Below are 26768 nucleotides of genomic sequence, written 5' to 3'. Positions count from 1 at the left end.
TTAATGTTTATTAACAATTATTAAATGTTTGTTAATAATTGTTAAATTTTTATTGACAATCAATTAAGCTTATTAAAAATGAACAAATCCGATGAGTGTATATTTTTAACTTCCTACTAAAAAAATTGAAACTTTTTCACTAAAGGGAAGTTATTGATTTCGGTCGGACTTTCGAAAGTTGAACTTTTATCGGAGTTCCATGTTTTGTGTTCCCAGGAAGCTATTTTGACTATTTCCGCCGAGGTGTCCGGCCGCGCGCGTGTGTGTGTGTAAATAAATTTTTGTCGTACAGTTTCATGAAAATGAATGAACCGATTGAATTCTATGACACGAAATTCGAAAGGGTTTATCGAAACTTAGATCTAATTAGATTGGAGAGTTAATCTATTAAGCCATTCCGAAAAAATAAAAAAAAAAAGATCAAAAAAAAATTTAATTTGTATGTTTTTTTCAAATAACTTTAAAGCGTGCCGAAAAATCATAATAAAACCATGTATACATTTTTTATGATTAAAAAACTGCGTCGAACGCATTTTTAAAAATGAAAATCGAACAACGCATTCAAAAGTTATAGTTATTTGAAAGTTCACAAAATTTTGTTTTTCGGTATTTTTTTAAGATATCTTCGCGAATTCTTAATCAATCAATAGAAACCCATATGTTGTCTATTTGAACTTTAAAAACTGCGTCGAACATTTTTTTTAAAAAGAAAATTGAACGACGCATTTAAAAGTTATAGTTTTTTAATGAATACACTTTGAGCTTGAAGAACTCAAAATGTGAAAAACATTGCTTTGAGATTGACAAGCTCAAATATTAATCGAAAAACACATTATAAGATGCTTCAAATTCAAACTTAGCGGAAAGTTCTAAGGTTGGCCTGCGCAGTCAACCGATTTCCAGATTTTTTTTAATAAAGTTTATCAAAAATATTACAAAAAAAAGAAAGTCAAAAGAATATTTTGAAAAAAATATTAAGATTCTTGAAATTCTTTTTTTAAAATAGATTTTGTGAAAATTCAGTATTTCATCAGCTCAACCGTAGCGTTGGAATATGTTTTTAAAAAAAATTCTAAACATTTAGTTTTAGTAATAAATAAAAATAAGTGGTCTATAAACAATGATTTAATTTACGGGTTAAGTAGTGACTGAAATATTGACGGATTCTTAACACAGGCTCCAATTGCTACCAATTAAATCGCCCATTATTGTTTCAACACTTAAGTTACATCGAATTATCGAATATATAAATAACACCACCAATTACCTCTTACATAGTCGTTAATCCGAGAAATCCCATCATTATTATTATTTAGAAAAAAAAATTTTTCTTAGAAACAAAAACAACAGAAACTTTTTTTGAAATCTTATCTCGCGACAAAACCTGTTAATGAGCACTTAACATATGCTCGCGAACAAAGACTCATTAAAACTCATCAGTAGTCAATTGAATTAGGCTCATTAATAAGATAAATCGTCTAATTATCAGATAATCTATTAATTAATTGGATTAAATGGCCTCACTCGGTGGCTAATAGGTGTGAATAGATAACTATGAGACAACAGATAGTAAAATCAATTGAATTATTGCATGTATAGCAAATATTTAAGGAGCATTTAAGCACAATTTTTACTATAATTTTGGGTTGAAAAATTTTTTTTTTCTCTTTTTACAAAAAATATGCGACTGCTATTTAAATCAATATTTAACCACCCTAATGTTTAAAATGGATAGTATAAATATTATAAGAATGGATTTTATCAAGTTTTAACCCCAAAAGGGATTTAGGGAGCGTTAATAATGAAAAATTCTTATTTTCAAACAACAGTTTCTATCAAAATTTTGTAGGAATGATTATTCAAATATTGTCAAATATATATTATTTTTGGCTTTTTTTCTAGAATTTCATTGCTTAAACGTTTCTAAATGTCGTCTGAAACATTTGTTTATCCGTTGATTAGTTTAAACAATTCAGCGAGTCAAGTTCGCACCAAAGAAACAGCTTACAACACTGAGAAGTTTACAGTCATTTATTATTTGTAAAATACCTTAAATATCATTTTTATCGAAAGTTAAGTTTAAAAAAAATTCATGAATCACCAATTCTAGTGGACTAAATAATTTTTAACTATAACATTTTTTCTTAATGAAATTTTTATTTGTTTTGCACCATATTAAATAAATTGTTAAAAAACTGACTTCAATCATTAATAATTTTAGAACTCATCATCCTACCACAAACCGACTCCAGGTAATCATAAGAATGAGTATAGGGAAATTAATCAATAAATAACGTGAATTCTAAAAAATTATTAATTTACGCAAACGCATCGAATGGTTCAGTTGACCCCCGCTCGGGGACAATTGAACCAATAATATTTAAACTCAAACCCAAACTTTTAATAAATAATATGTTACTTGTTATTTATTAATGTTACTATTGCACATTTTTAATGCGTGGATATTATGTTATATAAATAAGCAATAAATTAAAAAAAAAATATTATAATTAAGTTCGTCAAATTGTTGAATTATAAACTCACCTTGACAAGCATAATTTTATCTAAGCAACATAGTCAACTACGTAGATTTTATTACTATAAATGAATTAGCTGTATAGTAACCATTATATATTGTTAATTACATCATATTGCTTAGTCAAAATGAAAAAGCGGGAAAAAATTTTTCGTAGAAAATTAAATTTCCTGAAAAAAAAAGTTTCTTATGATTTTTATGGATCTCTGATATCCATTGTGGAGATTTAATTTTAATCTCTAGTAATACGTGGTATAATCTAATACACTCACAATCGAATTTTAAATTGAAATTCTGACTGAATGATAAGAAGTTCTCTGCTATAAATAAATGAACTGCTTAATATCTAATAAACGTTTATAATTACAATATATCGGTTATTCAAAGTCAAAACAGCATAGAAGTCAAAAATTGCATTCTAATTAATATTTTAATAACAAATTTGTTATTATTATCCAAACCAACGCCTAAGTCGGAAGGCAAGTTAGGCCCAAACTCGCGACTGCGTTACTTCCGGGACGTGGCCCAACTTCGGCTTCCTGATTCGTAGCGAGCTTGGAACTCGGCATGCCTAATTTGGAACGAACCACCGCCGAACTTGAATTTTTGGTCGGGATAGCAACGATTACTATAGTAATTGGCCTATAGGCCAACTGTTACTATGGAAATAGTAACTATGGTAACGGTTAAATATTAATGAATTAAATTTGTAAAAATATTGATCAATTGAATTGTCGACAATAAACATTCTGAAAGAAGCGCGCGAAGCGCGTTCGACTTTCTAGTGAAATAAATTGTTTATGATGAGATTTTAAAAAAGACTGATTCAAATGCTGTTGAGTTTTTATTGTGATTATTTACTAAAAATTTTTCTTCAATTCAGTTTGCCGTTATATAATAATAGACTTTATTATTTTTTTTTTTTTTTTCACTTTTTATTATTAAGCTGTAATTGCGTCTATAAAAATTTATAATTTGCTTTGCTTCAAATATAAAAAAAGTCGTCCATTATACTCCAAATTGATGAGCTTATAATTATTTTTAGCTCTCTTTTCATATTATCGAAATGCCTTACAAGTTAATCTATATAAACAACAAATGATCTTTAGTTTTGTATATTGACATCTTTATCATCGTAATCAAAATTTAATTCAACTTTAGAGATATCTAATTAGTCAATCAACAATAAAATTATTACGTTTTATTTACATAAGTAAAATTACCAAAAATAAAATTTGCAATGAAAAGTCGGTAGTTTCTTAATTTTCAAAATATTGAAAGAATATTTTAAACTCAAAAGGTTAACTGGGATTTATGAGATTAGTTAGATCGATTGGTTTAATGATTTTATTTAAAAAAAAAGTCTCTTTGTACATAAGTAAATATTTAGATAATTTCAGATAAATATTTAGTTTATTTTCGGGACATGTTATTAAATAACAGACATTTTTTATGAAAAGTGAGTTGATTTGGTTGCTTCATTTCAACTCGATATTCAATATAAATTTTGAATTTGATTTGATACTAACTGAAATATTATTGAATAAATAAATTTTGATTCAAGTACATTATAAATAAATCCTTAAATTTCTATTTTGATTTTATTTAAATGAAAATCGAAAATACCGAATTTATAATTTATGAAAGGTATTATGTTGTAACCTAAAAAATGAAGGTTAAAGATTACCAATTGAGGATGTATCATATATTAAAACCATAATGCGAAATCTGCTGCATTTTTTGATACAAATTTTACGTAGATTGGTCTAGTAATTTTTCTAATGAGACATTTCAAAAAAACTCATTAATGTAGAGTTGTAATGTCGCACGCTTATAGTGTTCTTCTGAATATAAAATAGCAATAATTAGTATGTTTTTATAGACGAAATCGGTATTTAGAATCAGAGAAATTACTCAATCAAGTGGCTTACGTTTAATAATCCGTTTTACCATCTCACATATCAATAATTACCATTCTACATTGTGTTTAAGAATATAATAATTATAATCGGTTAAGAGAATTCTCTCTGTTTTGTAATGAAAAAAGAAGTCAACATATTAATAAGTAATAAGTAAATAAGATAAAAAATAGTTTGAGAAAAAGAAAGGAACACTTGATCGAAATTACCTTTCGCACGTTTGCAACTTTGATCGATAAGTTGATGGCCTTGATATACATATATGCCCCTTGCCTCGAGTTTTCTGAGTAGAGGCCGAACTGAAGTAAAAGGCTCATATACCGATTACACTCTTAGCTCAACACAACATTATATATTATATATTATTACATTACATGTAATGTAACGTACAATGTATCGGTACCCGGTTGCAATCGGTGGTAAGCGGGTTTTCAAGAGTTATCGGTACAGAGTCTATACTAGAACCTAAGGCACTCTTTGTTAGGATTCCGAACTATTGTATATATATGTATTTATATCTATATTACTATATTACTATATTACTATATTACCTTCTTTATAAATGTTTATCTATACTGTGTGTTGTGTAACATGAAGTACGAGTACGAGTACATACACACTATACATGCATGTGTGGATGGATAAATACAAATTCAAACAAAGAAGAGAACGTAAAACGGTATGCTGACTTACAATGTAATGTAATATGCAATTACTCGTACCTCTATTCAACCTTTCTTAATCCCTGCTCATATTAATGTTGATACATATGATACTATATACCCGAACCCGACCACAAAACACTGTCTTTGACAAAGTGATTATGAGAACTAGTCGAGTGTGAATTATTAATTATCTATGTAAACAATTATTTTATAATTAATGGTTTATTGGTGTAATCGTTTATCCTCTGAAAATCATTTTTTCATTTTTTATTTTATAATATTATTATTTTTATTTTTTTCTATAAAGTATTTATTTGTTTTAAAATAATCTATATTATTAAAGGAGATTCCCATTGATATAGTCACTTAACATGATATCTCGAGAACCATCAGATCTAGAAATTTTAAATTTGGTAGGAATATTACTTTTGCTACGTAGAGGTCAGCTAAGAACGGATTTTAAAAAATTCTTCCCCCAAAGAGAATATCGGGGGCGTTAACAATGAAAAATTCCCGTTTTTAAACTGCAGCTCCTATAGACTCCGAATTTGGTAGGAATCTAAATATATATATGAGAGATTCTATAGATATAGTCACTCATCACGATATCTCAGGAACTATAAGACCTAAAGACTTGAAATTTGGCAGGAATATTCCTTTCGCCGAGTAGAGATCATCTAAGAACGGATTTTACAAAATTCCACCCACAAGGGGGGTTGCGGGGGCGTTAACAATGAAAAATTCCCGTTTTAAACTAAAGCTCCTACAACGAATATTAGCTGAAATAATTACATGGATAAAAAGTATATGCTAATTCGAAGAAATTTGGAATTTATGAAAGTCAAAATACTTTAATTAAATTTCAAATTTAGATCTAAAAATACAATTCTATAAAATGCCCAGCGAAGCGGGCGGGTAACAGCTAGTCTTCTATAAGAGATGTAGAAATAATAGATGAACGAATATTACGATAGCTCACCTCACAGGGATTTGCGGGAGTGGATGTTAAAAATAAAAATTTTTAGTTTCCAAGCTATAACTATTATATGTAGACTTCAAATTTAGTAGTAGTCTTCTAAATGTGATATAGAAATGGTCTAAGAGCGGATTTTACAATGAACCACCCCCCATAAGGATCGCGGGGGAAAGTGTTAATAATAAAAAATCTTAATTTTCAAAATATAGCTTGATTGATAAACTGATAATAGTCAGCAATCTATGAAATCTACTAAAAAAAAATCATGGATTTCTAGTGAACCGGCGGTTAAAACCTTATTTCACCCTAATTCATTATTTATTTACTTACTGCTTTACCAATCTGGTGTACAATGAAGAAAAAGAAAAAAAAAGTGCAACAGCAAATTTCATAATTGGCATAGCAGAATAGGACATATATTTAAGACTATACACATGGTATGGTATTTACAATAAAGCTTATTTGAAGAGCTTTCATATATTTATATATACTAAAAAAAGAATATAATTTTAATTGTCTTACCATATTTAGTGTTTTACAAAACTATTACCATTTTACATTTATACACAGAAAAAAGTAAACTGTAATAAATGATAGTCGAGTTGTAATAAGTAATGATCAACTGATAAAAATTACCATTTCAATCAGTAAAATCGTGATTTTACTAGTCACTATGTAATATTTATTATTTAAATGCTACAATTTATTGTTTACACGCTAAAAAATACTATTTCAAACAGTAATAATCGCTATGTGAAAGTCGAAAATGTTAAAGTATAATAATTAAGAACTTTGACTTTGATATTTATAATTCCGTATGTAAAAAATGATGGTATGATATTTAAAAATATAAACTACAGTTAGTAAATTTTTATATAAGCAACGTCAATATTTACAAAGTAAAATGGTAAATTTTAAACGCAACGCTAAAGATGGAACTGTAATTATTGATGTGCTTCGACGGGTAAAATATACATTTTAAAAGTAGAATTTTTACTGTTTCAAACGTTAAATTCTCCCAGAGTGTAGGACCTTCCCCTTCTCCTTATTTGTAACGTTAGTGCTCTTGCAGAGCATTAGCATGTACTACAGTCGAATCGCGTTATGAGTCCGACTTGTTTTCTTTGTTTTTGAACCAGACTCGCGTTAATAAGAGAGAGACACAAGGAGGGCTCATAACGCGACTCGACTGTATTTTTTTTGCCAATGCGCATGACTTTTTTAACACGTGTTGGACAGCACCGATTTCAACACTACCAAAATAGCCAGAAATACGTGGTTAATAAAACTTCTGACAAAAATGACCCTCCAACGTTCTTATAGCTTTGCGGTTAGGTGATAGTCTCGCGTGCGTTAAGGTTACTATTCGAAACTCGGTTAGGGCAATATTTTTCTGAATTTATTTTTAAGGCAAGCGTAAAAAATATTAATTAAAAAAAAAAAAAAAAAAAAAAAAAAGACAAAATAAAAAAATTTTTTTATTTATATTTTTTTTTATTGTTAATTTTTTTGTTAATCCCGATAGCAAATTTAATAAATTATATCCGAAAATAATATTTAAAACTATAAAATTTAAGCAGTCAGGGTTGTTATTTACTATTATTACTTTTAAAAATTACTTGGCGTGATATTATAAAATACATATTAAAATGGCAATTTTTACCGTTTGAAACTGTAAAATTTATAAAACCACTGTTGTTATTGTTATGTCGGACTCAACGTCCGACATTTTTATTTTATAACAAATAGAATTTAATTATTCATAAATAATTTTATGTTCTTACAACTAATTACATACATTTATTTTATTTTTAAAATTTTGTTATCTTCAAATTTATCAATAGTATTTTCAAAAGAAACTTATTTGAAAAATTTAGTTTTAGTTGGGCCTGATCATACTAAGGGATTTGAGCCTGAACAAATACCCTAATGGAATTTTAAACTTTGTCGAGATCCGAAATAGAAGTTTTCGATAACAAAATAAATGTATATATAAACAATAGTTTAAATAAAATAAAAGTAAATAATGATAAAAGAAAAAAATAAAAAGGAATGTCATGATAATTCTAGTATCAACAGAAAAAAAAAATAAATGTTGATAAAATTTAAGGAACAAAATTTAATAACTATAATTTAAGTTTAAACAAAAAAAAATAAATAAATGTTTTCTTTTATTTTCGAATAAAATAACGACTTAAATAAAAAGAAAAATTTAGATCTAAGAAACTAATGATAATTTGTAATCTATGCACAAATTAATTTTTATCTAACTAATTTAATATAAAAATTTGGTCACAGTAAATAATTTAATGTAAAATAGTACACATGTATGTCTTTGTCTATGCATAAATGCGCTTACGTATACACAAACACATAGATGTATAATAGATCATAAGAGTAAAGGAGAAGCGATATTGTACTCTGACCCGAGTAGAGGCGACTCATGCAACATTATAGAAAAATCTAAGAGAGAGGGCAAGGGCTCAAGGAAATAGAAAAATAATTGGACATTATTTCTCCCATCTAGTAAAAATAAGTAACGCCCTAAAATTCGACACCTTTACGATTTTTCAACAAAAATATCTCTCATTGTCCTGACGTCCTAGTGTTAACATCGAAAAAGTTTTTATAAGTTTCAATGAAACCACGCGTCAGATTAAAAAAAAAAACAATTGTTAGTAAAGTAAATTTCAATTATGTAAAGAAACGGTAAGTTTCTTTACATAAGTGTTCATTTAAGTAAGTTCTTAATTGAGATTTTTATGTTTGTTTTAATAATTCAAATCTTTGTATGATAATTTTATAATATATTTATTAAATTGAATTCATTTTCTTATATTATAAACATTAGGGTGGTCCTTATGTTGGGTTTTTTGAAATTTTTTTTCACGATAGTTCAAAATCGGTTCAAAATCTATAAAAAAAAAAAAAAATCATGCCAAGTTATAGCTCTTAATTTTAATATTAACCCGCGCCCCCCGACGGTCAAAGTTTTAAAGGAAAATAACATGGGAAAAGTTATATTTTTACTTTGGAATTTTTTACGTCATAAACTAACCAACAAATCACATCAAAAAATATTTTTTCTAATGCAAAATTTAACGGTCTACAAAAAAGGTCTCTTATCATTTTTTGATAATTCTAACGGTTTTGAAGTTATTCGAGGTCTAAATTGAAACTATAATCTTTTTCATAGTTTTTTTGGTCATTTAATAGTTCATAAATCATGAACCGGTTATTCTTTATAATCTCATTGGATTTTTTTGTTTAGAAAATTTTCAAAGTAGCTGTAACTTTGGAATAATAGTAACACCAATTCATTTTTTTAGCCTAAACTGTCGAACATTTTAAAGATTTTTAACTTTTTTTGGATACAAAAGAAATTCGGGACCTATTGTCTCGATTTTTATTGTTATTGATACAAATATCAACAAACTCCAATTTCAAATTTTGATTTCTGGTTAAAAACATTTTAGAAACCGATCATGCCGCCATCTATAAGATTTTACTTCAATCTCTAACACTAAAATTAATTCTCAGATTACTCATAACCTACATTTATTTCTCAGCTTGATCAAAATCGTTCAATTACTAGTACTGATGCCTTTTTGATATATAAATAAATTTTTTGAGTTCATTTATCCGATATTTAAGTAATCAGTTAAATATCGAGTTATCACGGTTACGTCAAAACATTTTTTTGATTGGTGATGTTGACGTTCAAATCGTAGGTAACAAATTACCATCGAAATTGCAAGTTTTGAAAGTGTTATTTTTTTATACACGTATTTTAAATAATACTATCACAGATAGTGTTGCTGCAGTGATTGAAGAAATTATTGTGTTTTGGAAGAAAGCTTGAATTCCCGTTCAAGATATGCAAAGATGTCGAGATAAGTTGAAAAAACTGTATGATGAGTGGCGCATACTTCTTAAACATAGAAATCGGAGTGAAGTTGCTGTGAAAAAACAAAATGAATTTTCCTGTTCATTAAAAAAATTATTTGACATCGCACCGTCAAATGTATTTGAAATGGTTGATGAAAATTCCAAAGAATTCTTGAATAATCAGAGATCAGATGAACGAATTGGTTTTATTGCAAATATTAAGATGAAATACGATGACGATGAAATTGGTGTTAAAAAATTAGAGAAACAATTGGATTTCGAAAAACGAAAATTGGAAAGTGAAAAAGAAAAATCATTATTTGGTAAATTATAATAATCAACTTACTCATTGATATTTTATTATTTTATAGTGAAGATATTTTTTGTCTTATCATTATCCTTTTTTGTAGACAAAAACGTTGAACTCTTATCAAGCCAAGGAAGTGCTCAATCAGTCTCTAGTGGAGAAGTATACATTCCAACTACTGCCGGCCAATTGAAATCAAGAAATACACTACTGGAAAAAATTAAGGGATCAAAAAAAAATTCCAAATTTTTCGGTAGTTTTCAACAGGCCGTAACTTTGAGAGAAATGGTCGTACAGGAAATAAAAAAAAAGGAAATTGTAGCTCCAAGTGTCTAGTTTTTGGATTAGAACTTCAAAATTTTGTAGCCTCCGCGGTTTCTGAGTAATCGTAGAAAAACCAGCAACAAAAAATTCTCAAAATTTTTTTAGTTGTTTTTTTTTGGTCTACGGGCGTGGAAAAAATTTTTTTAGCTTAACCACCATAAGGATCGGATACTTTGTTCATTTAGCTTTAATTTCTTTTTTTAAACACCCTGATACGTCCACTCCTCGCTGAGATATCGGTCTTCAAATGGAAAAGGATCTTTTTGTCTTTGATTATCGATATCTCAGCAATCAATGATCGCACAGAAAGTTAAAGGTGGGTTTCAAGAACTTGAATGAATTCCCCTTAACGACTGTCCATTGTTTTTTCGAAAAAAATTTTTTTCTTTCCGTCACATGAATTTGAAAATGCAACAAAAAAAGGGCTTTTAGTGGTTTTTGGAAAATCAAGCGCTGGATCGAAAATATTGAGGAAACCACTAATGTTAAGTGTGCCTTTTACAGTTCAATATATCCACAAAAACCCTACAAAGAATCAAATTAATCCAGCCAGCCGTTTTTTTGTTTCACTTGATCGAATTTTTGAAAAAATTAAAGGATCACGTTTTTTTCTCTGAAAAGCTCATAATTATTAAAAATGAGAAAAAAAATGGTTTTTTCGAGCTTTTTCTACATTTTCGTTCCAAAAAGTGCTTAAATTGAAAAAAAAAAAAAAATTAAAAAAAAAATTTTTTTTTGAAATTTTTTCTCTTGAAAAGTTTAAGAAAACAATTACCGCCGGCATTAGCGTTATCCAAAGCGTACCACGTGGAGGTCGCGCGGTCGGATTTACGCGTGTGTGTGTGTGTAAGGTATTTCAGGAGAATTGAGACCCGGTGGCTCGTCAGTTCCACCGTATTTAATGACTCCAAACTCATTCTCTGAAGGTTTTTGTTGGTTCAATACCGGGTATTACCACCCCTGTTTTCAATAACGGCTCTCAAACGTTCAGCCATGTTTATGCAGACGGTAATTTGAGGCTGCGGAATGGTATTCCAAATGTGCTGAAGCGCGCGCTCCAAAGCAGCTAAGTTCTGCAAATTTGGATACTCTCTGCGCAACCGACGGCCCATTATGTCCCAAACGTGCTCTATGGGGTTGAGATCTGGACTCATTGCTGGGTGTCGCAACAATGTGATGTCATGCCGCTCAAAGAAGCGCCGGGTAATGTTGGCTGTGTGTGGACGTGCATTATCTTGCATCAATATGAACGACCTCAGATGTTGTCGTCTGCGCAGAACAATGGGCCTTAAAATTTGGTCGATGTAACGTCTAGCTGTCAAATTTTCGCGTACAATTACCAAAGGTATTCTCCAATTTCGTGAAACGCCGCCCCACACCATAACTGATCCACCGCCGTAGGCAACGACTGGACGGACAAAGTTCTGGCGAAAACGTTCTCCACGACGGCGCCAAACGAGAGGACGTCGATCGTTGCCATAGATTAAAACGAGACTCATCAGTGAATAAAACATTTGTCCATTCCCTCAAGTTCCAATTTCGATGATCGTAAGCATACGCTAAACGAGCTCGACGATGTCGTGCTGTCAACAGGGGTACACGATTAGGATGTCGTGCGTGTAACCCAGTTTCACGAAGACGGTTGATGATTGTTCGAGAGCAAATGTTTCGCACTTGATGCCGTCGTCGCTGTTGCTGTTGTTGTTGCTGTTGTCTGCGATTGGGGAAGTTTCGAGCGACAATATTCGCATTGACGAAAGGTTGTCGTCGAACTTCTCTAACAATTGTTCGATCATCGCGAGCATTAGTGACTCGATGGCGACCTTGTCCGGGGCGACGATGATATTGATTCGTCTCTTGGTATCTGGTATAAGCTCGAGATACGACAGATTGACTTACACCCATCCGGATAGCAACTGCATGTTGAGTGTAACCTTCGTCGATAAGAGTCACTAACCGAGCGACTTCCACCTCCGATAAATGTCGTCTAACCATGATTAAGAATCAAAAGTCAGAAATTTTCAATTTTGACCAAAAAATTAAAAAAATTTTTTTAGCGCAGAGGGATTAGTTTTGAAAAAACTGTTGAATGAAGCGATTTGCTAAGGATTCACAAACTGAAAAGAAAAAAAAACTCCGAAAAGCGTATGAAAAAATCGAAATTCGATTGGGGGTATTAACTTTTTTATTAATTTAATTAAAAGGAGATCAGTAGAATCAAGGAATGCAGCGGTGGAAAGGTGATAAAAATCATTGGGCGATGGTTTTTTGAGTTTCCTTAACTTGTTAAAAAAAAAAATTTTCCAAAAAAAATTTTTTTTTTTTAATTTTTTTTTCGAAAAAAATTTTTTTTTGAAAATTTTTTTTTTTTGAATTTTTTTTTTTTTTTCAATTTAAGCACTTTTTGGAACGAAAATGTAGAAAAAGCTCGAAAAAACCATTTTTTTTCTCATTTTTAATAATTATGAGCTTTTCAGAGAAAAAAACGTGATCCTTTAATTTTTTCAAAAATTCGATCAAGTGAAACAAAAAAACGGCTGGCTGGATTAATTTGATTCTTTGTAGGGTTTTTGTGGATATATTGAACTGTAAAAGGCACACTTAACATTAGTGGTTTCCTCAATATTTTCGATCCAGCGCTTGATTTTCCAAAAAACCACTAAAAGCCCTTTTTTTGTTGCATTTTCAAATTCATGTGACGGAAAGAAAAAATTTTTTTTCGAAAAAACAATGGACAGTCGTTAAGGGGAATTCATTCAAGTTCTTGAAACCCACCTTTAACTTTCTGTGCGATCATTGATTGCTGAGATATCGATAATCAAAGACAAAAAGATCCTTTTCCATTTGAAGACCGATATCTCAGCGAGGAGTGGACGTATCAGGGTGTTTAAAAAAGAAATTAAAGCTAAATGAACAAAGTATCCGATCCTTATGGTGGTTAAGCTAAAAAAATTTTTTCCACGCCCGTAGACCAAAAAAAAACAACTAAAAAAATTTTGAGAATTTTTTGTTGCTGGTTTTTCTACGATTACTCAGAAACCGCGGAGGCTACAAAATTTTGAAGTTCTAATCCAAAAACTAGACACTTGGAGCTACAATTTCCTTTTTTTTTATTTCCTGTACGACCATTTCTCTCAAAGTTACGGCCTGTTGAAAACTACCGAAAAATTTGGAATTTTTTTTTGATCCCTTAATTTTTTCCAGTAGTGTATAAGAGGAACTCACAATATTCTCAACGAAAGAGTTGTAGCTACTTTTGACCGTTGTAAAGTAAGCGACAGAGATGCTGTGTTTATAACTACAGCTATTTGTCAGTCGCTTATCGATTTAAAATTACTAGAAGTGGATATTAATTCCATTATTGTCAATCGATCATCTATTCGCCGATGTCGGCTTACTATGCGAGAGTCAAAATCAATAGAAATAAAAAAACATTTCCAAGACTTAAAGTTATCATCTATTGTTGTACATTGGGATGGAAAATTATTACCTAATTTGTTAAATGCAGAAACTGTTCATCGATTGCCTGTAATAATTACTTCAGAAAGTAAAGAAATTATGTTAGGTGTACCAACGAGTGAAGATGGAACTGGAATGGCACAAGCTTCTGTAGTTCATAAGACATTATGTGACTGGGGATTCGACATATCTGTAAAAGCAATATGCTGTGACACTACTCCTTCAAATTTAGGCCTTCGTAATGGTGCTGCTGCATTACTGGAAAAATTGTTAGAAAGAGATTTGTTGTATCTTCCATGTAGGCATCATATATTTGAAATAGTCCTAAGATATGTCTTCGAAGCTGTTTTTCCAAATACTGTTGGTCCTAATGTTCCACTTTTTATCCGATTCCAAAAGCAATGGGGAGATTTAAATAAACTCAGTTACAAAACAGGTTTAGATGATCCGAAAAATGATATCTTGACAAATGAAAAAATTGAATCTATTAGAACTTTTGCGACTGAAACTCTTGCATCACAACTGCCTCGTGATGATTACAAAGAGTTATTAGAGCTTACTTTAGTTTTTATCGGTGTCATCCCCGAAAAATTTAGTTTTCGTAAGCCAGGAGCTTGTCACCATGCACGATGGATGGCAAAAGCTATTTATATATTGAAAATGTACATGCTTCGGGAGCAATTGTCATTGAAAAAAGGTGAAGATAATAAACTACGGCAAATATGTGTTTTTGTGACAATGGTTTATGTTAAAGCTTGGTTTTCGTCGTCAAATAGTGTCAAAGCTCCGTACCATGATCTACAGTTTATAAAAGAACTCAACAACTTTAAGACAATCAACAGTAATCTTGCTACTGTGGCAATTAGTAGATTTATGAATCACTTGTGGTATTTATCACCAGAATTAGCAATCATGGCTATTTTTGATGAGGAAGTTTCACAAGAAACAAAATTAAAAATTGTCGCTAAGCTGCGTAAAGAAGAAGAAACAATTGTGATTGATGATATTCCGGAAGAAGACTTGGATTATACTAGTGAAAAATGTAGTGTTAAACGCTTTCAAACTAAGAGCATAACTGAATTATTATATAATGATATTGACTTTTTCGTAACTGCAGAATCGATCAATTTTTTCAATAGATTCGAGTTACAAACAGAATTTTTAAAGATTCATCCTTCTGAATGGGCTCATAATGAACACTATAAAACTGCATTACGATTCGCTAAAAACTATCGGTTGTGAATGACTGTGCTGAAAGAGGAGTTAAACTAGTGCAAGATTTTTGTAATCGTTATACTAAGGATGAAAAACAAATGCAATACGTGTTACAATTGGTTAAAGATCATCGTCAAATGTTTCCTGACGCACTTAAAAAAACTAATGTAAAAACTTCATGAAAGTATCTGTACTTAAAAATAAAAATGGTAATGTTTGTACATTTTCGATTCATTAAAATATTAATAATACACTTCTTTAATTGATTAATACTTTTCACGTAAATTATAGTTCAAAATTATATGCATAAGTAAAAAAAAGTAATCTAATATGAATAATAACCCGTCTATGATTGTTGAATTATTAAATGACCAGAAAAAACTATGAAAAAGATTATAGTTTCAATTTAGACCTCGAATAACTTCAAAACCGTTAGAATTATCACAAAATGATAAGAGACCTTTTTTGTAGACCGTTAAATTTTGCATTAGAAAAAATATTTTTTGATGTGATTTGTTGGTTAGTTTATGACGTAAAAAATTCCAAAGTAAAAATATAACTTTTCCCATGTTATTTTCCTTTAAAACTTTGACCGTCGGGGGGCGCGGGTTAATATTAAAATTAAGAGCTATAACTTGGCATGATTTTTTTTTTATAGATTTTGAACCGATTTTGAACTATCGTGAAAAAAAATTTTAAAAAATCCAACATAAGGACCACCCTAATAAACATCAACCCCTTCCCATAAAGCTTCAGATCCTTATCTATTAGCCTAACGGCTAGGATAAAAATAATTAAATTTTAGTTGCGTTTTCGACGTAACATTATTTACTATAGTCATAATCACAATTTACTCGGTACGATAGTATAGACTACACATTGAAATGGCAATTTTTACTCTTTGAAACTGTAATTTTTAAAGATGAAAGAGTCGTTATTTACTATAGTGACCGCTACTAATCACTTATTTTGGATATTAAATTATAAATTGTGGCTTTTATACTTTCTACATTTAGATTTGTAATATTTATATTTTTGCCACCCCGATGTCCACTGTACAGTTTGAAACTGTAAAAAGTAACCGGAATCCGAGTGAATTTTATAGTTTACTTTTTTCCGTGTAATAATCGTTTTTTAACATTTTTCTTTGGTACACTCTTACCTTCTTGTAAGCACACACTATTTATGTATACTATATATATGTATTAGGGTGTACCAAAATGTAATTTCCGTGAAGAACCTTTTAAAATTGGAATTTTGAATTCCGCTTTTGACAGCAACTGTGTTTAGGCATTTCCTGAAATATTTCGGGGTAAGAGGATTTATTTGATTTTCACAGAATTTTTAACAGGAGATTCAATTTGGTACTTCCAACCAAATTTTGAATTTTCAGCGGAAATGCCTAAACTAAGCTTCTGTTAAAAAATTCTATGAAAATCAAATTTATCGTCTTACCTCAAAATATCTCAGGAAATGCCTAAACACATCCCCTCTTAAAAGCGGAACTTAAAATTCCAATTTTAAACGGTTCTTCACGGAAGTTACATTTTGGCACACCCTAATATGTATATATGAAAAGTAAATCAAAATTAATGTGGGTACTCAAATGAAAGGTCTCGATGGGTGTAATATCGGAATGAGCTTTTATCTTTAAAAATGTCAATAATTCTCAAGATACAAGGTCATATCTTAATTAATCAAGCTCAAAAGCATACAGAAGCTATTTCTTTGAGTTCGGAGAGCTCAAAATAACATAGATAATGTATCTTTGAGCTCGAAGAAGCTCATAAATTTCATATGTGCAATTTCAAACGTTTAGGGATGGAATTGGTGGGAAGTTGCAGGGATGGCCTTCAGGGTCAACCGTTTTCCTAATTTTTATTTTCATTTTAACTATTATTGCCAGATACATGAAAATCATGTTGCTGTCATATGAAAATCATGTGGCAGCCCGAATTTTTTTTTTTTTTCCGTGTATGATAGGACTATAGAAAGCAATCGTTAAAGATGTTATGAACAACGCCACCCATCTAATAAAATTACATTAATAATTCTGGGTAATCATAAAACTACACTTGCCTCTATTTTTCCTTCTTCGAAGCCGATAGAAGGCTCGAAAGGTCAATTACGTCAATGTTTACTAATACATACTAGTCCGATTCTTAGAACTACAAGGGTGTCCAGATATAAAAACCCCTCCAAAATCATAAGCTTTGGTCAGATTACCACAAACTTGTCATCCTGGCGATCGACGGATTAAATTTCTGACTCCGTGATATTTCCGTGTAAAAAATCCAAAATCGTAGCCTCCATCCAGTTGAAGGATATTTTAGACTACTTTTTGACCAGGTGTTAAATTTATTTAAACTTTCAACCTTTCTTGTGTCAGGTCATCTTGATTAAACATTACTTTCCGGTTTCATTTTTTTTTTTTTCTAGAAGCATACGAATTTTTACAAATTTCATACTTCTGTCTCAAATTATAAGTGCATAAGGTACCATGAATATTCTGTGTATTACATTCATCTAATCATTGTGGCAAGTTATTATTATATTTTAGTGTTTATTAGATTATATCAACTCATCAAGTAAATCTGTAAGTCAGTCTCAATTTTTAAAAAGTTCTGTAAAATTTTTGCATACTCTTTCTGAGTATGCAAAAGTAACCTTTTGGGCTTGATTAATGTCTGCTAATTTCAGTATCACAGTATAAAAATGGTTTTTAAAAGTCGGCAAATAAATCTAATAAAACAATTGATTACAGTTATGAAAAAATAATCAGTAAATAATCGATTAAAAATATGAACCAGATATGAAGTCAACGGTCATTATCAGTAAAACAAATGAGGAAAACGGTTTACCCTAAAGGCCGTCCCTGCAACTTCCCTCTAATTCCGTACCTGGGCGCTTAAAATTGCACTTATGACGTTTTTGGGCCCTTCAAGTTCAAAAACACAATTTATGTGTTGTTTTAAGCTCTTCGAGCTCAGACAGATAGCTTTTCTATGCTTATGAGCTCTTTGAGCTCAAAAGTCTGATAGAAGTTTGATAAAACACTATTTTTTGAATTTTCATACCGCAATAACTTGTGAATGAATGAACTGATTTTCACGCGATTAGCAGCACTCGACGCAGTTTTTGAGCCTCGTAAAAAAATCTCTAAGTTTAGATTGATCGAACTAAAAATTTCGGAGTAATTTCGAAAAAAACACTTTTTTCGGTTTTCTTTCGTTCACGATGTCTTTCGAACGAATTAACCGATTTTGACCGGATAAGCGGCGATCGACGTAATTTTTTGAGGTTATGAGATAATAAAATTATAAAAGGTTTACATACATGATACACACACAGTGACAATCATTTTCCGATTTTTCAAAATCTTCGATTGTCTTAACAAAAAGTTAAAAATTTAAACACAATACATATATATGTATGTTTTGTATGTATGAAGAGAATATTTGATAATAAACATCTAATTGTGAAAAAAGAATGTATGAAAATAATTATGCCATATTAATAAATATAGTTAATTACAAGGACGTTTGAGGCCGGATAAAATAATGTTGTATGTATCATTGGTAGCAATAAATGTCGACACGCCTCAGTGAGGTACGAATGAACGTCCTTGACGGCCGTGGCTGCCCAGTAACTGACAGCTACGCATGCGTCGTAGATCTGTTTGTTTGGTACTTTTTTTTTCTCTTACTTCATACACTGATAGAGGGATTTGTTTATATTTAATAAGCTTTGTTAACTGTTAATAAATGATTTCTTAACATCGTAGGATTTAAAAAATATTTATTAACAGTTAATAAGTAATTTATTAAGTACAATTTATTAACTGTCAATAAATATGTATTAATGGTTAATGAATATTTGTTAACTGTAAAAAAATATATAGGTAAAATAAAAAGCAAAAATAGCAATTTTCTTTTGACACTTTTTATAACCTTATAGCTGAAATACATGGTAATAATTCAATTCACTTGATAAATTAACGTTTTTAATATTCAAAAATATGAAAGATAATTACGAACTGTGATAGAATTACGTACTTTACAATAAACATTATTATAATCTGATGATTAATGCAAATAACTTATAAAGATGATTTTTGTTTATAAAAAATCTTCATATCATATGACATTGCAAGCAAAACAAATTCATAATTGCAAATAAATAATTATTAACTATTAATAAATTAAATAATTGTCTTCAAATAAATTAAATTATTAATAGTTAATAAATCCTTCTATCAGTGTACCGTTGTTGTTATTATAGTTGTTTGTTGCGACATTATCTATAGAATAATAATTATTTTTGTGTTTTAAAATAATTTTGAAAGAAACAATGAAATTTCAGTTTAAAATTATTTTTAAATATTTTTTCAAAATTGCTTTTCGCGAAAACGGTGACAGACTGAAAAATTAAAAAAAAAAATTATTAATGATTTTTTTAACATTTAGATTTCTTATTTTTAAGAATATTGAATAAATGTAATTTATTTGTAATTTTTTTTATTTATTATTTTTTCTGTGTTTTCGACAAAATTGAGATTTATAATTTTGTTAAAAAATATTAAGAAAATTTTTACCTCAAAAATAATTTTTTAAAATTTGTTTGACCAAAATTGGATTTTATTATTATTACTATTATTATTATTTAAAATTTTAAACTCTCGAATAAAGATAATAATAACGTAATGATAAATCGAATGGATAAAGATATAATTAAATATTAATAATTGATGAACATAATGTTAATGAAATAAATGCGAACTCTTCTTTCATTTTCTTCGCTGTTTTATTGTTTACTATATCGTTTTGCATACGTATGTATCTAAACAGATAATCCTGGCGGATATGAAAGTGTAGAAAGAGCAATTGTAGCAATGCAACTGAAAAAATTTACAACTTACGTCATCACCACCTTCACTTTATATACGTCGTAGTATATTTAATGTCCGTTCTCTTCTTATTCCCAATAGCTATCACTTGTTGTTTTCATATATTTTTAATAAAAATTTTTTATATTTTTTTTTTACATACTTTTTTATCCGAACTCCAAAGATTGCCCGTAAGCTAAGTTATAAAATATATAAACTTTAATGCGATTGGATACGATCCGATGTATAATATTACATTTACATTTAAATTCAAAAAAGTTTCATGACCTGATTCTGTCGGTTGTGTCAATAAGACGTCTCATTTTCAGCAATAACCATTGGGATTTTAATCGGTTTCTTTGAATAAACATTATACAGTGAACAAAGGGAAAGTTTTATATCAAACCTGTAATTTTTGTAATATTGCTAATTTCAATTATTTTTTGAAACTTTTCTCAAGGTTTTTTAGTTCATCAACAAGTATAAAAGGCAATTATTTACTCTTAAAATTTCTTTCAATGTGAATTTAAGTAATTAATAACAATTAACTTGGCTGTGAAGAAATAATCTTAAACTTTACATTTATTTTGAAGGAAAAATATTATAAATTTAGTAGTAAAATTCTTAATACAATCCAAAACCTCAAAAATAATATCCGAGGTTCAAAATTTTTTCTCTTTGATCCAATTAAATTTTTTAACAATGAAAAATATGAAAGATGCCTAAAAAAAAATTTGAATTTATCAATAACCTTACAGTAATTGACAATTTTTTGTCCCATTCGTTTATAGTATAGGAGCACAAAAACGAAAATTTTTATTTTTTGAGTTTTCGAGAAAAATATCGATACTTATCATGTTGCAAAAGTTGTGCCATGAGATTAGCTGGATAAAAAATTTTTGAAGATTCACTACAAATTTTTGTCCAAAATTGAATTTTTTTGCTTTCAATATTTTCTATCGTCTGGTTTGTAGATTAAAAATGATTTACATTATAAAAATTAAAAGTCGGAATTTTGATTTATAGAAATAGCTGAGATTTTTAAAACTATCTTTACATGGCGGATAAATATTTTGAAATTAATAACACAGTAGTAATTAATTATTTTTTTAATTTTATTCATTTATTTTTTATTTTTTTTAAATTAATTATTATTTAGAATCGGTTTTAATTGCTATAGTCATATCACCGACTTTAACTGTTAGGAGTGGTACGTTGGGGTCTTTTTGGGTTGTGAAAATCTTAATCTACGCGACAAGGGTCGAATATCAACAAAGATGATTTTCAAGACTAGCTTGGGATTCGAACCCTCGCCTAGCCGGTGAGCCAGTCCGAGTGCTCTATAGGCCATACGCCTTAGACCACTCGGCTAACCTCACCGGTTAGTAGTAATTATTGTTGTGTCAAACTTTCATTTATTTCTTTGGTGGTTTATTTATATTGTTTAGCGTTTTAACTTGATAGAAAAAAAATTGGAAGTTCGTTGATATTAACATTGACACGTTGAAAAAAAAACATTCTAAGCACTGATTTTGGTTGTAGGCATTAAAAACATTAGAAACCAACATAGCTGGCTTGAAAAAAAAAATAGTCGTTTTTTTTTGCGCTCAGCAAAATAATGTTTGACAGAGTTTTTGAATGAAGAGCTCAAAAACTCGAAGAGCTCAAAAACGTCATAAGTGCAATTTCAAGCGTAGGTATGGAATTGGCAGGAAGTTACAAGGATGGCCTTCAGGGTCAACCGTTCTCCTAATTTTTTTTTATCGAAAGATAAATATATTAATAATTCCCTACACTGAGAAAACAGTTTGTTTGACTCAAATGCGCAGATTTATTTGAAATAAATCAAAAATATATATTTAATGTTAACCAAATTCTTTCATTTGAATATATATTATTTTTAATCAAATAATACTTCGTTTTGGTTTAGTTAATTGAACCGACTTATTTATTTCATTTAAATAAATGATTTTTTAACTATTAACAAATCAATCTTCAAGTAAATTACGCCTGGTGCCTAATTAAATTAAATTTTTTTTTTAATTGCACTTACAGTTTTTCGAATTTTTTACAAATTAAATTAAAAAAAAAATTTTTTTGCAATAATTTTTTCAATAGAAAAAATTCTAAAAATTGTTAAATGTCGGCTAACTTTATTGTCATTATTAATTTCAGTATAATTAATAATTTCAAAAGACGTGTCCATTTTACCCCAAATGTTCGATATGTCTACTTTTACTACTTTCTTAACCTTAATCTAAAAACCATTGCTTTGAATATTTTCAAACATACCATTTATTTATAGTTAACAAATCTGATTTGGTTGAAGTACATGATTGTTAACTATGAACAAATCCGGATTGCATTCAAATATACTATAACTTTGTCTCAAATGAATCAATTTATTGGTATCAAATAAATATTTTCTCGTAATATTTAAATAAGATTTATTTACAGTTAACGAGCCTCAATTTATTTAAATGAACTGTTTTCTCAGTGTACCAAAATTTCAGATCAATTCACCGCACCGTTTGAGGGTAATTAATTTTCGAAATTGCATAATTTGCACGTAGAAGTGGTATAGAGAGATGACAAAGATGGTATGAAATCTTTCGTACCACTCGAGTGATGCAAATAATGTCATACTGACTTCACCATTTCTATATACCTTTGCATGAATATTATGCAATTTCGAAAATTAATTACTTAAAAACAGTGCGGTGAATCACTAGTCGATTTAAAATTTTGATCGTAAATTAATGACATATTTTTTTTTCGATAAAAAAAATTTCATAATTTTCTGTTGATATGCCTATCATGCACCAACTACCTTAACTGCTTTTCCATCGATACTAATTTATCAGTAAAAACAACCATAATTTTTAATGATATGACTACTAATTTCAAATTAAAATTTAAATGTAAGCAATTTTCAAAAAAGATAAATACTGATGTTTCCCATAAATGCCAAAAGGAAAATATGTTAATTCCAAAATATGCTCTTAATGTCAACATTTAGTGTTTTCACTCGATACTTACCATTTCTAAGATTATTATGATTATGATTATTACGATTATTGGTATTGCAATGCCCATTAATAAAATAATGTAACGTAATAAAATTCCTGAACGTCCGGGTGGATCATCCTGTATAAATTGATCGATCAATAGTCGACGTGAAAGTAAAGATACCGATCTCGGTATGTTACTTCTAATGCTATTTTTTCGGGGTGAGATTCACTGATGAACGTTATTACACCACGACCAACGTAAATATAATATATAATCGATATAAATGTTAATGTCTATCGACAAGCATTCACATAAATCCGATTAGATACAATGTTTTAATCAAACACTCATACTTATTTAATTATCCCGGAAGAAAACGCAAGTGTTCTCTGTGTATAAGTGCCTTTTTCTCCACACTGCAAAAATAATCCAAATAAAATGCTATAAATTGAGCTCATTTCTCTCGATATAAAAATAACTATAAAAAAAAATATCTTGCATTACATGTCTTCATTCGCATCTTCAAAAATTTGTCAACAAAAAAACGCTCATAGAGTGGAATAAGAAAATTCATTCCAGCAACAGATGTCTCCTTGATATTTTTACTACTACTAGCTGTCATACATTTTATACGACATACATTATATGACTAGTCTAGTCTGTGCCAATAGTAAGTACAAGGAAAAAGAAATTGGCAATATATTTTTCGCAGTATGATAATGTCAACTGTTTTTGGGTCTGTGAAAAATAGTCGCGGTCAATATTTATCATTCGTACCTTCAGCTTGTTTTTGATAAATGGACAAATACTTACTCGGTTATTCAATTCTATTTCCTTTTCATTTGTATTACATTATATTGGATTGTGGTTATGATATATTTACTAACAAATTTGACAGTATATTATTACTTTTTAAAATTTACGCTAAATATTGAGAATTTAAATTAAAAATATTTTGGTATGTTTTTTTGTTTTGATTTTTTGTTCAAAGATCATAAATTGATTTGTAATGATCTTGTCATAATAATAAATTTCATCATGTTTGACGTTTGCTTGCCAATGTAATAATTTATTTGAAGAATAACAGCAACAATAGAATTTTCATTTTCTATAATTTTGAATTACCATTGATGAGGATAAGACATAAAATTTATGAAAATTTTTATTGACAAATAAAACTTTATTAAAAAAATTTCTACTATGATATTTGGGGCAATTTTACTTTACTGACGCACATTAATGAAGTGGGGGTAGTTTGGTAAAAAATCAATATAGCGATTGATTTACAGCTGATCGCTCGGTTTTAACTTTATTTTGTTGATTTTAAAGGATTAAAACATGTTTAAGATTTGATATTTTGTAGAATTTTGTTCTGGAGTAGCATTGAAATAAAAAAGTAAAAATGTATTTTACAAGAGAATTTTGAAAACAAAATTCGGTAATTGTTTAGTTCCATAGTCTGTTTTTTGGCATAAAATCAAGAAAAAATTTTTAAATTTATTTTATTCCAGGTCAAATTTTAGATAATAGTCATGGAAATTAATAAAAATAAGTTTTTCAATTATTTTCAAATTCAAGATTTCTAATGTCAATATAAAATTTTTTTCTATCAAAAATTGTTTATGTAATCTGTTTTAAAAAATCCACCATTTTTTAGTACGATGTATCTCAGTTCTAGGCAAAAAAAATTTCGAAAATCTTTACTCTGTTATTTTTGTATCATTTATCAAAATTGTTTGATCTAAAAGTTGGTATATTTAAAAATTTTTTAAGAATTTAATTTTTTATGACCTTTAAGATAAAATATATTATTGTTTAAAAAAATAATTTTTATGGATTTAAGAATTTCATTCCGTGAAACATAACAGTTAAAGATTAAAAAAGATTTTTCATTAATATAGTAAAAAAGTTATCTCGGAAAAACAAACTATTGCATAAAACGAAGTTACATAAAAATAAATAATCCATCGGATAATACCATAAACTAATAAAAAGAGATAACTTTTCATTGAAGACAGATTACAAGTAATATTTCTTCGAGCTGTAATTGCTTGCGGTAGGACAGTGCCAATAGATATTACAACAAACGTTAAATAATAAGAATGATTTAGACGCGTTGACAGCATAGTGCTGTACTGTGTGGACTGGGTCATATATTCTGTACCATTATAGTGTTACAGAATATCATATATATTACGTGTGTTATGCATCAATGATAATATAGTTTCAAGTGACTAATAGCTCGAAGCTCGCATAGGAGTTTTTTGAGCTCAGAGCTCAAATAGAAAAAAACCACGTTTTTTTTTTTAATTATACATCTCACGAACCCACACAGAAAGAAAGAAAGTTTTGAGTCAAGCGTAAATTTTCTTAAATCAAGAAAATTTTAAAGAAGATTGAAAATTTCTTGAATAAAGTTAAAATTTCTTGAACAAAGTTAAATTTTTTTAAGCCAAGAAAATTTCTTCTTGCTCCAAAATAACTTCGGTCTTCCTTATAATTTTCTTGGTTCAAGAAATTTTTTTTTTCTGTGCATTAACCGATTTTGACGAACTTAGCGGCATTCAACTCAGTTTTTTGAGCACTAATAGTTAATTAATAACATTAAAAACGTGTTACGAAATTTTGAAGTTATTTAGAAAAAAGTCTTTTTTTCTAACATTTTCGACGATTTCTCTTGAACGAATAAGTCTATTTTATAGCAGTTAGGAGCAATTTATGTTGTTTTTCGAATTTAAGAGCTAATTGAATTTTGAAATCGATCCATACATTAGCTTAAAAATTATCGAAAAAAAAAAACATTTTTTTTTAATTTTGTTTTTGAGATTTCTAAATATTTGTAAAGTTGAAGTGATTCAAATTTATATGAATTCTAATAGCGTAAGAATTATTGCGAATGCCGTCAACCGCGTTTCAATCGGTCAATCCGTTAAAAATTTATAAGGAGTTTTCAAATACACACGTATGCGAAAGGACATCCTCGTAGGAATAGTCTGAATATTTTCCTAGGATCTGAAAACGTGATCTGATGATAACTCGATTTTCGAAAACTGGGATAAAACCGATAACTTCCGGTTTTTTTTTTTTTAAGTCATTGATTTTTATAGCGGGAAGTTCAAGATACACTATCATACCTATGTTTTTGGTATAAAATTTAAATACGTATTCAACATATTTTTATATATTTATTTTTCATACATTCTAAGATGTATTCTTAGAAATTAAATTACATTCAAAATATATAACAAAATCGGCCAAAAATAAAATATTAAAAATATGTATAAATATGTATATATTAATATATTTTTTACATTTTAACATATATATTTTATTTAAAAATATTTTTTACACGGTACATATAAGAACTTTAAGCTCTCTTTCTCTTTCTGTATCTGTATCAACTATATAATAACAATATACATTTGCATTAACTCGGCAAATACAAACTCACACACACACACACACACACACACACACACACACACACACACACACACACACACACACACACGAATTTAAGAGTTTAAAGTAGTGGGAGTCTTTAGTGGGTTAAAATGGAGGGGCGAGACCGGTTGGTACGCG

The 26768-nt window shown here is 29.0% G+C and overlaps 2 protein-coding genes across 2 annotated transcripts in view; one reads left to right on the top strand and one right to left on the bottom strand.

Moving 5' to 3' along the window:
• LOC141533543 (uncharacterized) overlaps positions 1–26768 on the bottom strand; it is a 233272-nt gene that overhangs the window by 153241 nt on the left and 53263 nt on the right. The gene's annotated exons all lie outside the window — the stretch shown is intronic.
• Positions 9434–10882, top strand: LOC141533778 (uncharacterized). Its single transcript, XM_074252822.1, has 2 exons — positions 9434–10307; positions 10395–10882. The coding sequence occupies exons 1-2, from the start codon at positions 9974–9976 to the stop codon at positions 10625–10627; spliced, it is 567 nt and encodes a 188-aa protein (XP_074108923.1). The 5' UTR covers positions 9434–9973; the 3' UTR covers positions 10628–10882.

The sequence above is a fragment of the Cotesia typhae genome, unplaced genomic scaffold (genome assembly GCF_013202065.1).
Source record: "Cotesia typhae breed Kobodo isofemale line unplaced genomic scaffold, CoteBio_Ctyphae scaffold_121, whole genome shotgun sequence".
Taxonomy (NCBI): Eukaryota; Metazoa; Arthropoda; class Insecta; order Hymenoptera; family Braconidae; genus Cotesia; species Cotesia typhae.
Note: the sequence above shows the minus strand (reverse complement) of the source record. Positions and strands in the feature narration are given on the sequence as shown.